The sequence below is a fragment of the Oncorhynchus mykiss genome, chromosome 27 (assembly GCF_057628025.1).
Source record: "Oncorhynchus mykiss isolate SJ-2025 chromosome 27, ASM5762802v1, whole genome shotgun sequence".
Classification (NCBI taxonomy): domain Eukaryota; kingdom Metazoa; phylum Chordata; class Actinopteri; order Salmoniformes; family Salmonidae; genus Oncorhynchus; species Oncorhynchus mykiss.
In genome coordinates, this window is record NC_143048.1 from 18,637,698 (window position 1) to 18,651,823 (window position 14,126).

The 14,126-nt window shown below is 40.4% G+C and overlaps 1 protein-coding gene across 1 annotated transcript in view; it reads right to left on the reverse strand.

Moving 5' to 3' along the window:
- Positions 1–497: 497 nt before the first annotated feature.
- Positions 498–14,126, reverse strand: part of LOC110507664 (periostin) — a 51,737-nt gene continuing 38,108 nt past the window's right edge. The window contains exons 14-22 of the mRNA XM_036964821.2: positions 11,438–11,540; positions 6,469–6,536; positions 5,995–6,040; positions 5,837–5,869; positions 2,355–2,566; positions 2,128–2,224; positions 1,712–1,774; positions 1,449–1,487; positions 498–1,267 (exon numbers count right to left, since the gene is read on the reverse strand). Of these exons, the coding sequence (XP_036820716.1) occupies positions 1,224–1,267; positions 1,449–1,487; positions 1,712–1,774; positions 2,128–2,224; positions 2,355–2,566; positions 5,837–5,869; positions 5,995–6,040; positions 6,469–6,536; positions 11,438–11,540 (705 nt within the window). The 3' untranslated portion in view covers positions 498–1,223. The remainder of the gene's footprint in view (positions 1,268–1,448; positions 1,488–1,711; positions 1,775–2,127; positions 2,225–2,354; positions 2,567–5,836; positions 5,870–5,994; positions 6,041–6,468; positions 6,537–11,437; positions 11,541–14,126) is intronic.

The following is a 14,126-nucleotide window of genomic DNA, read 5'->3' on the forward strand; positions in this document are numbered from 1 at the left end:
TAAAAGGTAATAAATAAAAAATATTGTTAAATCACATGTCTTTACGTCTTTTTTTTATGCATGCGCAAGCGAGTGCACACAGGAGGTCCGGTCAAAAGAATAGAGACCCCTGAATGTCACGGTATCAATCACACACACTGATATTTGACATTTGCTTTAGATTTGGCTTCATTCTCACTTTATGAGTTTCTCTTTAGAGGGAGCTAGGTTAAAGTAACAATTCTAGCAATTCTAGCAACTTCTATAGTTTTTAGGAGATCTAAAAAACAGACAATCCCTTTTACCTCCTCAAATAACTAGCGTTATACTAAGAAAATGGAATTCATTAAGTAGGCACGGACCTACTGGCACAAATTAGATTTGCTTATCATACATCTTCTTCGCAAATTGAGTAAATGTGATTCTAAAATGTAACTTGACTTTATTTCCTTATAGTGATGAACTACTAAAAAGTTTTCCAACTAAGGTTTTTCTCCTGGCGAATGATGCACTTCATATCCAAGAATATACTTTATTGAAAAAGGTTTAAAAACTACAGTAAAAAAAGCTATTGAGAGAATACAGTATGTGAAAAGTTAAGTTTGTCAGAATGTTGCACATTTGAAACATCTAAAAGCAAAGACAAGATCAATATCTGAATGTTTAGCTAGGTAGAATAAGAGTCAGGCAGAAAGAGAAAGCAAACACACTACTGTGACATTCAAGTCAGATCAGAGCTGAAATTACATCTGGTAGAAAAATATAAACATTTGCAGAAGTAGTCAGAAAATAGCAATCACATTTGTATTTTATTTATTTTTATGTGAGCACCACAAACTTGATATTATGCAGATGTAAATTGAAAAAGTTCCCAAAAATTACTAAAACTTCCCAGAAATCCTGTTGTATCACCTCAACCAATGGTCAATAGCTTGGTTTTAAAGATTATTTTGCTTCCTCTGGCTATCTTTTAATCTTTAATCTCTAATATACCCCCAAAACCCACAAATATGTGTACACTATTTACATATATTGATGGCTTTTAGTTATCTTTAGATACATTCACCAATGATTTGTGTTTTGTTTAGCAAATGGCTTTACTGGTCTCACTAAGTTCAAGTTCTGTATGTCTACACACACGTCATTTGGAGTGTAGCGCTTGTATGGGAGACCATTCATTGACATTATCTCTGCTGTTCCTCTCTGGTTGCTGGTGCATCTTCAGTCACCTGGTCTGTCCATGTTCATGCTCTTTGTTCCTTTGATCTGACATTCCTTCTGGGACCAGCTAGGAACAGAGACATCAGAAAGATCATCATACACTCAAACTCATAGAAATAAAGTTCCTAGAATGGACATTCCCATTCAAGTCAATGTTCTTGGTCATTCTATGTATATGGTCGCAATCACAGCTCCTCATAGGATGATATTGCCAATCATTTGAATCCCTCCAAGGAATAATGTTTTACCTGGAATTCTCCTGCTAATTACTGGTCTTGGGTTTCCCACTGTGAAGACAAATTTACGACGTCAAATATCCCAGGGTGGAAATGTGACAGTTAGTTTGAATCCTGTTCGTCACTCTCTGCTTCACACTATCTGCTAAACCCAGATTCTAACATAACCTGTCACATGTCCACCCAGTGACATGCATATACGTGATTTTCAATGAAACATTGCATTATTTCCTCTATATTAAGTTATCTTTGACCAGAGGGGTGATGTTACTGACCTTTCTGCTGGAGGTTTGCGATACCAATGCTGGAGCCACTGTTGCTGGCTGAGTACTGAGGACCTGTGGATGACATCATAATGAAACATGAAACATACATCAGTCTTCACATAGAAACATCATGTTTTCACAGAGGGGCAGCTGTAGGAGTCATGAGGGGGGTGACGTACAGTAGAGGGGATTCAGTACAAAAGACTCACATCTGCAGACCTGTGTCTCACTTCAGCAAACCAAACACACCCTTCTTTGTTTCATGTAGTGCATCAATACACTATATAGCAACTGTAGACCAAAACAGGCATAGCATACTGTAGCCTACAATACGTTTATTTTACTAGATGTTACTATGTACCCAGAGTTCTTCAGACCTCATGGACGAGAGTCAATAAAGACATGTGTGTCTGTGAGGTACGTACCTGAGACCACTCTCGTAACTTTGGTGACCTTGGGCTCTCCCTCGATGACTCGAGTGACCTTGGTGAACTTTGGCTCACCTTCAATGACCCTGGTCACCTAGTAATCATAATCATGTATTAGATTTATGTAACGCTTTTCCCGATTGCTAAAAGTGATTTGGTGGGTACATGGGTGGGTACATGGCTGGGTACAACAGTTGAAACATGGGTTGTTACATTGGTGTTACCTTGGTGATGGTAGGCTCTCCCTCAATCACCCTTGTCACCTTGGTGATGATAGGCTCTCCCTCAATCACCCTTGTCACCTTGGTGATGCTAGGCTCTCCCTCAATCACCCTTGTCACCTTGGTGATGGTAGGCTCTCCCTCAATCACCCTTGTCACCTTGGTGATGGTAGGGTCCCTTTCAATAACCCTAGTCACATGGGTCACATCAGGAACTTTAGAAAGAGAGAGAGGACAACAAGTTTAGCAACTGGAATAAACAACAACAAAAGGGTCATTGAAGAACATGAAGTTTAAAGGGCACACTAGTGAGATCTGAAGGATCGAATGAACTTAGAAACTCTAGACTCCACAAACTACAGACATGTAGTGTGTCAGTGGTTCCTCTACTCCTTCTTTAATAGAGATGACAGTTTATAGGTTTTATCAAATTAGACTGAATGGCAATATTTCACAGACTCTAAAAGGATTCATATGACTGGAATATTTTACATAATCAAAGGAATTGTGGATATGTGCTTTGTGGATACTTTCCAGGTAAAGGCTTTCTCCATGACATCAGTTTTCCCCTTAGAATTGCAACTACACTACCGTTCAAAAGTTTTAGAACAGCTACTCATTCAAGGGTTTTTCCTTGTTTTTACTATTTTCTGCACTGTAGAATAATAGTGAAGACATCAAAACTATGAAATAACACATATGAAATCATGTAGTAACCAAAAAAGTGTTAAACAAATCCAAATATATTTTATATTTGAGATTCTTCAAAGTAGCCAGCCTTTGCCTTGATGACAGCTTTGCACACTCTTTGCATTCTCTCAACCAGCTTCATGAGGTAGTCACCTGGAATGCATTTCAATTAACAGGTGTGCTTGTCATGCCCTCATCTGTTTCGCCTGTCCTTATGATTGTCTCCACCCCTTCCAGGTGTTGCTGATTTTCCCCAGTGTATTTATCCCTGTGTTTCCTGTCTCTTTGTGCCAGTTCGTCTTGTATGTTTCAAGTTAACCAGCGGTTTTTCCCATACTCCTGCTTTTGCTGTTCTCCTTTTTCTAGTCCTCCCGATTTTGACCCTTGCTTGTTCTGGACTCTGTACCCACCTGCCTGACCATTCTGCCTGCCTTGACCACGAGCCTTTCTGTCACTCTGTACCGCCTGGACTCGGATCTGGTTTTGATATTTTGCCTGCCCACAACCATTCTCTTGCCTTACCCTATTGGATTAATAAATATTGTAAGACTCCAACCATCTGCTTCCTGTGCATGCATCTGGGTCTCGCCTTGTGTCATGATAGTACCTTCTTATGAGTTAATTTGTGGAATTTCTTCCTTCTTAATGCATTTGAGCCAATCAGTTGTGTTGTGACAAGGGAGGGGGTATACAGAAGATAGCCCTATTTCGTAAAAGACCAAGTCCACATTATGGCAAAAACAGCTCAAATAAGCAAAGAGAAACAACAGTCAATATGGAAAATTTCTAGAACTTTTCTTCAAATGCAGTCGCAAAAACCATAAAGCGCTATGATGAAACTGGCTTTCATGAGGACCGCCACAGGAATGGAAGACCCAGAGTTACCTCTGCTGCAGAGGATAAGTTCATTAGAGTTACCAGCCTCAGAAAATGCAGCCCAAATAAATGCATCACAGAGTTCAAGTAACAGACACATCTCAACATCAACTGTTCAGAGGAGACTGTGTCAATCAGGCCTTCATAGTCAAATTGCTGCAAAGAAACCACTACTAAAGGACACCAATAAGAAGAAGAGACTTGCTTTGGCCAAGAAACACAAGCAATGGACATTAGATCGGTGGAAATTTGTCCTTTGGTCTGATGAGTCCAAATAGGAGATTTTTGTTTCCAACCGCTGTGTCTATGTGAGACACAGAGTAGGTGAACAGATGATCTCCGCATGTGTATTTCCCACCGTGAAGCATGGAGGAGGAGGTGTTATGGTCTGAGGGTGCTTTTCTGGTGACACTGTCAGTTATTTATTTAGAATTCAAGGCACACTTAACCAACATGGTTATCACAGCATTCTACAGCGATATACCATCCCATCTGGTTTGGGCTTAATGGGACTATCATTTGTTTTTCAACAGGACAATGACCCAACACACCTACAGGCTGTGTAAGGGCTATTTGACCAAGAAGGAGAGTGATGGAGGGATGCATCAGATGACCTGGCCTCCACAATCCCCCGACCTCAACCAAATTGAGATGGTTTGGGATGAGTTGGACCACAGAGTGAAGGAAAAGCATATAACAAGTGCTCAGCATATGTGGGAACTCCTTCAAGACTGTTGGAAAAACATTACAGGTGAAGCTGGTTGAGATAATGCAAAGAGTGTGCAAAGCTGTCATCAAGGCAAAGGGTGGCTATTTGAAGAATCTCAAATATAACACTTTTTGATTACTACATGACTCCATATGAGTTATTTCATATTTTTTAATGTCTTCACTATTATTCTACAATGTAGAAAATAGTAAAAATAAAGAATAACCTTTGAATGAGTAGGTGTTCTAAAACTTTGGACCGGTAGTGTATCTCTTTCAGAATCTTGACTAGAGATAATTGTATAAACAGTTAACTTGAACTTCTGTGCATATTTCTCTTTGAAGTCAGGAATTAACCACACAAATCAAAGGTCAGGATTAAGCCCAATAAAGAAGGGTTATTTTACCCAGAACAGATAAAAACCTTCCCAGGTGTCTGCTACTATGGCAAGTATTTTCTTGTTGCTGTCTGTACTGTAATTATCTGAACAGACATAATGGTTTTTCCTCTTGGACGTGGGTCATGAATTTAATTGAATGCCGATATCCTCCCTATCTGAACTGTGCCAACTATTCTATCAACTCTTGTAGCACAATGTCTTCAAGTCATTCCAAGACTAAATGTGAAATATCGTTTACAATTATATACACTGAGTGTACAAAACATTACATGACATAGACTAACCTGGTGAATCCAGGTGAAATATATGATCCCTTAATGATGTCACTTGTTAAATTCACTTCAATCAGTGTAGATGAAGGGGAGGAGACAAGTTAAAGAAGCATTTTTAAGCCTTGATGCAATTGAGACATGAATTGTGCATGTGTGCCATTCAGATGGTGAATGGGCAAGACAAAATGTGATATGGTATTAGGTGCCAGGCGCACCAGTTTGAGTGTGTCAAGAACTGCAATGCTGCTGGGTTTTTCATGGCCAACAGTTTCCCATGTGTATCAAGAATGGTCCACCACCCAAAGGACCTCCAGCCAACTTGATTTAACTGAAACATTGGAGTCACCATGGGCCAGCATCCCTGTTGAACGCTTTCGACACCTTGTTGAGTTCATGCACTTACGAATTGAGGCTGTTCTGAGGGAAAAAGGGGGTGCAACTCAATATTAGGAAGGTGTTTCTAATGCTTTGTACACTCAGCGTATTACACAAAGCTAAGATTTATGCATGAAGAATGTTGCTTCGATCTGTAACTTACCTGACTCAATGATGCGTGTGATAATCGTCCTCTCTAGAAGAAACAGAAGACACACAACAGTTACTCACTGGACAACAACAAAGTTACAAATAAATGTAATTTCAATGCAAAAAGGTACAGCGGACATGTAAGACTTGAACAGATATAGTTGAACTCACTCATGAATGTGAGGGGGATTTCCTTATAGCTGTATCCTGACACGAACTGCGAATGAATGGAAAGAAGGATTAGAGGCTGTAAACCATATTATTGTAGGTCTGTGTACACATCGTTCTGCTCAACTCCAATGCAGAGGGCAACAATGAACCTTCAGATGCACTGCTTGGGTTTTGTGAAGGCAGGAGAAATGCCTTCCTCTATTATGTGGTGGGTACTGTATTTGCTCAAGGCTTTACATGACGTCTTGTCATCTTAAGGTAATTTTGTAGCAAACACTTAAAGGTTAATCTCATCTTGTTAGCTCAGGGTTCTCTGGCATTGTAGTCATTTTCCTAATCATAATAACCTGTCTGGCCTTGTTCAGTACTGTAAGTAATGCTGTGGCACGATAGTCATGTGGGTGTGGCCTATTGTCCTGGTTCATTATATGGGCGTGGTCTGTTCCTTTATGTGGGTGTGGCCTGGTACTGTACCTTGATCTCCATGTACTTGATGAGTCTTCTCAGCAGCCCAAGCAGGTCAGAGTTTCCAGCAGGCAGCTCTACAGGACATTAGAGTACAGGGTGTTAGACATACTGGTAACACTTTATACTAGGGTACATACAGTACAGTACAGTACAGGGTGTTAGACATACTGGTAACACTTTATACTAGGGTTCATACAGCACAGTACAGGGTGTTAGACATACTGGTAACACTTTATACTAGGGTTCATACAGCACAGTACAGGGTATTAGACACACTGGTAACACTTTATACTAGGGTACAAACAGTACAGCACAGTACAGGGTGTTAGACATACTGGTAACACTTTATACTAGGGTTCATACAGTACAGTACAGTACAGGGTGTTAGACATACAGGCAACACTTTATACTAGGGTACATACACCACAGTACAGTTACAGGGTGTTAGACATACTGGTAACACTTTATACTAGGGTACATACACCACAGTACAGTTACAGGGTGTTAGACATACAGGCAACACTTTATACTATGGTTCATACAGTACAGTACAGTACAGGGTGTTAGACATACTGGTAACACTTTATACTAGGGTACATACACCACAGTACAGTTACAGGGTGTTAGACATACTGTTAACACTTTATACTATGGTTCATACAGTACAGTACAGTACAGGGTGTTAGACATACTGGTAACACTTTATACTAGGGTACATACACCACAGTACAGTTACAGGGTGTTAGACATACTGTTAACACTTTATACTATGGTTCATACAGTACAGTACAGTACAGGGTGTTAGACATACAGGCAACACTTTATACTAGGGTACATACAACACAGTACAGGGTGTTAGACATACTGGTAACACTTTATACTAGGGTTCATACAACACAGTACAGGGTGTTAGACATACTGGTAACACTTTATACTGGGGTTCATACAGTACAGTACAGGGTGTTAGACATACTGGTAACACTTTATACTAGGGTCCATACAGCACAGTACAGTTACAGGGTGTTAGACATACTGGTAACACTTTATACTAGGGTACATACAACACAGTACAGGGTGTTAGACATACTGGTAACACTTTATACTGGGGTTCATACAGTACAGTACAGGGTGTTAGACATACTGGTAACACTTTATACTAGGGTCCATACAGCACAGTACAGTTACAGGGTGTTAGACATACTGGTAACACTTTATTCTAGGGTTCATACAGCACAGTACAGTACAGGGTGTTAAACATACTGGTAACACTTTATACTAGGGTTCATACAGCACAGGGTGTTAGACATACTGGTAACACTTTATACTAGGGTACATACAACACAGGGTGTTAGACATACTGGTAACACTTTATACTAGGGTTCATACAGCACAGGGTGTTAGACATACTGGTAACACTTTATACTAGGGTACATACAACACAGGGTGTTAGACATACTGGTAACACTTTATACTAAGGTACATACAGTACAGTACAGGGTGTTAGACATACTGGTAACACTTTATACTAAGGTACATACAGTACAGTACAGGGTGTTAGACATACTGGTAACACTTTATACTAGGGTTCATACAGCACAGTACAGGGTGTTAGACATACTGGTAACACTTTATACTAGGGTTCATACAGCACAGTACAGTTACAGGGTGTTAGACATACTGGTAACACTTTATACTAGGGTACATACACCACAGTACAGTACAGGGTGTTAGACATACTGTTAACACTTTATACTAGGGTTCATACAGCACAGTACAGGGTGTTAGACATACTGGTAACACTTTATACTAGGCTACATACACCACAGTACAGTTACAGGGTGTTAGACATACTGTACTGGTAACACTTTATACTAGGCTACATACACCACAGTACAGTACAGGATGTTAGACATACTGGTAACACTTTATACTAGGGTTCATACAGCACAGTACAGGGTGTTAGACATACTGGTAACACTTTATACTAGGGTTCATACAGTACAGTACAGGGTGTTAGACATACTGGTAACACTTTATACTAGGGTACATACACCACAGTACAGTTACAGGGTGTTAGACATACTGGTAACACTTTATACTAGGGTTCATACAGCACAGTACAGTTACAGGGTGTTAGACATACTGGTAACACTTTATACTAGGCTACATACAACACAGTACAGGGTGTTAGACATACTGGTAACACTTTATACTAGGGTTCATACAGCACAGTACAGTACAGGGTGTTAGACATACTGGTAACACTTTATACTATGGTTCATACAGCACAGTACAGTACAGGGTGTTAGACATACTGGTAACACTTTATACTATGGTTCATACAGCACAGTACAGTACAGGGTGTTAGACATACTGGTAACACTTTATACTAGGGTACATACAACACAGTACAGTACAGAATGTTAGACATACTGGTAACACTTTATACTGGGGTACATACAACACAGTACAGGGTGTTAGACATACTGGTAACACTTTATACTAGGGTACATACACCACAGTACAGTTACAGGGTGTTAGACATACTGGTAACACTTTATACTAGGGTACATACAGTACAGTACAGGGTGTTAGACATACTGGTAACACTTTATACTAGGGTTCATACAGCACAGTACAGGGTGTTAGACATACTGGTAACACTTTATACTAGGCTACATACACCACAGTACAGTTACAGGGTGTTAGACATACTGTACTGGTAACACTTTATACTAGGGTACATACACCACAGTACAGTACAGGATGTTAGACATACTGTTAACACTTTATACTAGGGTTCATACAGCACAGTACAGGGTGTTAGACATACTGGTAACACTTTATACTAGGGTACATACACCACAGTACAGTTACAGGGTGTTAGACATACTGTTAACACTTTATACTAGGGTTCATACAGCACAGTACAGGGTGTTAGACATACTGGTAACACTTTATACTAGGGTACATACACCACAGTACAGTACAGGGTGTTAGACATACTGGTAACACTTTATACTAGGGTACATACACCACAGTACAGTTACAGGGTGTTAGACATACAGGCAACACTTTATACTAGGGTTCATACACCACAGTACAGTTACAGGGTGTTAGACATACTGGTAACACTTTATACTAGGGTACATACAACACAGTACAGGGTGTTAGACATACTGGTAACACTTTATACTAGGGTTCATACACCACAGTACAGTACAGGGTGTTAGACATACTGGTAACACTTTATACTAGGGTTCATACAGCACAGTACAGTACAGGGTGTTAGACATACTGGTAACACTTTATACTAGGGTTCATACAGCACAGTACAGTACAGGGTGTTAGACATACTGGTAACACTTTATACTAGGGTTCATACAGTACAGTACAGTACAGGGTGTTAGACATACTGGTAACACTTTATACTAGGGTACATACACCACAGTACAGTTACAGGGTGTTAGACATACTGGTAACACTTTATACTAGGGTACATACAACACAGTACAGGGTGTTAGACATACTGGTAACACTTTATACTAGGGTTCATACAGCACAGTACAGGGTGTTAGACATACTGGTAACACTTTATACTAGGGTACATACACCACAGTACAGTTACAGGGTGTTAGACATACTGGTAACACTTTATACTGGGGTACATACAACACAGTACAGGGTGTTAGACATACTGGTAACACTTTATACTAGGGTTCATACAGCACAGTACAGTACAGGGTGTTAGACATACTGGTAACACTTTATACTAGGCTACATACACCACAGTACAGTTACAGGGTGTTAGACATACTGGTAACACTTTATACTGGGGTACATACAACACAGTACAGGGTGTTAGACATACTGGTAACACTTTATACTATGGTTCATACAGCACAGTACAGTACAGGGTGTTAGACATACTGGTAACACTTTATACTAGGGTTCATACACCACAGTACAGTTACAGGGTGTTAGACATACTGGTAACACTTTATACTAGGGTTCATACAGCACAGTACAGGGTGTTAGACACACTGGTAACACTTTATACTAGGGTTCATACACCACAGTACAGTTACAGGGTGTTAGACATACTGGTAACACTTTATACTAGGCTACATACAACACAGTACAGGGTGTTAGACATACTGGTAACACTTTATACTAGGCTACATACAACACAGTACAGGGTGTTAGACATACTGGTAACACTTTATACTAGGGTACATACAACACAGTACAGGGTGTTAGACATACTGTACTGGTAACACTTTATACTAGGCTACATACAACACAGTACAGGGTGTTAGACATACTGTACTGGTAACACTTTATACTAGGCTACATACAACACAGTACAGGGTGTTAGACATACTGGTAACACTTTATACTATGGTTCATACAGCACAGTACAGTACAGGGTGTTAGACATACTGGTAACACTTTATACTAGGCCACATACACCACAGTACAATAAAGGGTGTTAGACATACTGGTAACACTTTATACTAGGGTTCATACACCACAGTACAGTTACAGGGTGTTAGACATACTGGTAACACTTTATACTAGGGTTCATACACCACAGTACAGTACAGGGTGTTAGACATACTGGTAACACTTTATAATAGGGTACATACAACACAGTACAGGGTGTTAGACATACTGGTAACACTTTATACTAGGCTACATACACCACAGTACAATAAAATGTGTTAGACATACTGGTAACACTTTATACTAGGGTTCACACAGCACAGGGTGTTACCCTGGCAGTTACATACATTAGCATACATACAGCACAGGGTGTTAGACGTACTGAACCATTCAGCACTGCTAAATATGTGTATTAAATCAATAAATGATTCACTGCACAGTGCGTCTCTCAACACATGACAATATAATCAGGGTATAATCAGTTTCTCCAACAGAGGAGATGGCAGTCTGAGACGTTTGTCAGTCTTACCACCAGGGTAGAGGAGGGTTTTGACAAAGTGAATGACTCCATTAGTGGCCATGATATCATGTTCAGGGACCTCAATAGTGTTCACTCTGATTGTGTTGTTAGCCTGGAGGAGAGGAGTAGAGAGGATTAAGATCCAAACACTGATGAGGTTGGCATTGATGACATTATATACAGAACATTTGCAACAGTTGTGGTGTTGTGGTGTGATCATAACATACAGGAACTCAAGTCCTTTTGTTCACCTGACCTAGAATTCCTTACAATCAATTGCCGGCCGCATTATCAACCAAGAGAATTCTCTTCGATTATGATGACAGTCGTGTATATCCCCCCCAAGTAGACACCTCGACGGCCCTGAAATAACTTAATTTGACTCTATGTAAACCACATATCCTGAGGCTGCATTTATTGTAGCTGGAGATTTTAACAAGGCTAATCTGAAAACAAGGCTCCCTAAATTATATCAGCATATCGAATGTGCGACACGTGACGGCAAAATTCTGAATCATTGTTACTCTAACTTCTGCGATGCATACAAAGCCCTCTCTCGTCCTCCTTTTGGCAATCTGACCATGACTCCATTTTGTTGCTCCCAGCCTGCAGACAGAAACTAAAACAGGAAATGCCTTGCTCAGGTCTGTTCAACGCTGGTCCGACCAATCTGATTCCACGCTTCAAGACTGCTTCGATCACGTGGACTGGGATACAGTGCCTTGCGAAAGTATTCGGCCCCCTTGAACTTTGCGACCTTTTGCCACATTTCAGGCTTCAAACATAAAGATATAAAACTGTATTTTTTTGTGAAGAATCATCAACAAGTGCAACACAATCATGAAGTGGAACGACATTTATTGGATATTTCAAACTTTTTTAACAAATCAAAAACTGAAAAATTGGGCGTGCAAAATTATTCAGCCCCTTTACTTTCAGTGCAGCAAACTCTCTCCAGAAGTTTAGTGAGGATCTCTGAATGATCCAATGTTGACCTAAATGACTAATGATGATAAATACAATCCACCTGTGTGTAATCAAGTCTCCGTATAAATGCACCTGCACTGTGATAGTCTCAGAGGTCCGTCAAAAGCGCAGAGAGCATCATGAAGAACAAGGAACACACCAGGCAGGTCCGAGATACTGTTGTGAAGAAGTTTAAAGCCGGATTTGGATACAAAAATATTTCCCAAGCTTTAAACATCCCAAGGAGCACTGTGCAAGCGTTAATATTGAAATGGAAGGAGTATCAGACCACTGCAAATCTACCAAGACCTGGCCGTCCCTCTAAACTTTCAGCTCATACAAGGAGAAGACTGATCAGAGATGCAGCCAAGAGGCCCATGATCACAGCTGAGGTGGGAGACTCTGTCCATATGACAACAATCAGTCGTATATTGCACAAATCTGGCCTTTATGGAAGAGTGGCAAGAAGAAAGCCATTTCTTAAAGATATCCATAAAAAGTGTCGTTTAAAGTTTACCACAAGCCACCTGGGAGACACACCTAACATGTGGAAGAAGGTGCTCTGGTCAGATGAAACCAAAATTTAACTTTTTGGCAACAATGCAAAACGTTATGTTTGGCGTAAAAGCAACACAGCTCATCACCCTGAACACACCATCCCCACTGTCAAACATGGTGGTGCCAGCATCATGGTTTGGGCCTGCTTTTCTTCAGCAGGGACAGGGAAGATGGTTAAAATTGATGGGAAGATGGATGGAGCCAAATACAGGACCATTCTGGAAGAAAACCTGATGGAGTCTGCAAAAGACCTGAGACTGGGACGGAGATTTGTCTTCCAACAAGACAATGATCCAAAACATAAAGCAAAATCTACAATGGAATGGTTCAAAAATAAACATATCCAGGTGTTAGAATGGCCAAGTCAAAGTCCAGACCTGAATCCAATCGAGAATCTGTGGAAAGAACTGAAAACTGCTGTTCACAAATGCTCTCCATCCAACCTCACTGAGCTCGAGCTGTTTTGCAAGGAGGAATGCGAAAAAATTTCAGTCTCTCGATGTGCAAAACCGATAGAGACATACCCCAAGCGACTTACAGCTGTAATCGCAGCAAAAGGTGGCGCTACAAAGTATTAACTTAAGGGGGCTGAATAGTTTTGCACGCCCAATTTTTCAGTTTTTGATTTGTTAAAAAAGTTTGAAATATCCAATAAATGTCGTTCCACTTCATGATTGTGTCCCACTTGTTGTTGATTATTCACAAAAAAATACAGTTTTATATCTTTATGTTTGAAGCCTGAAATGTGGCAAAATGTCGCAAAGTTCAAGGGGGCCGAATACTTTCACAAGGCACTGTATGTTCCGGATAGCGTCGGACAACAACATTGATGTACAGTATATGCTGATTCGGTGAGCAAGTTTATTAGCAATTGCATCAGTGATGTTGTACCCACGGCAACTGTTAAAACCTTCCCCAACCAGAAACCGTGGATTGATGGCAGCATTTGCGCAAAACTGAAAGCGTGAACCACTGCTTTTAATCAGGGCAAGGCAACTGGAAACATGACCGAATACAAACAGTGTAGCTATTCCCTCCGCAAGGCATTCAAACAAGCTAAGCGTCAGTATAGAGACAAAGTAGAGTCGCAATTCAACGGCTCAAACACGAGAGGTATGTGCTAGGGTCTACAGTCAATCACGGACTACAAAAAGAAAACCAGCCCCGTCGCGGA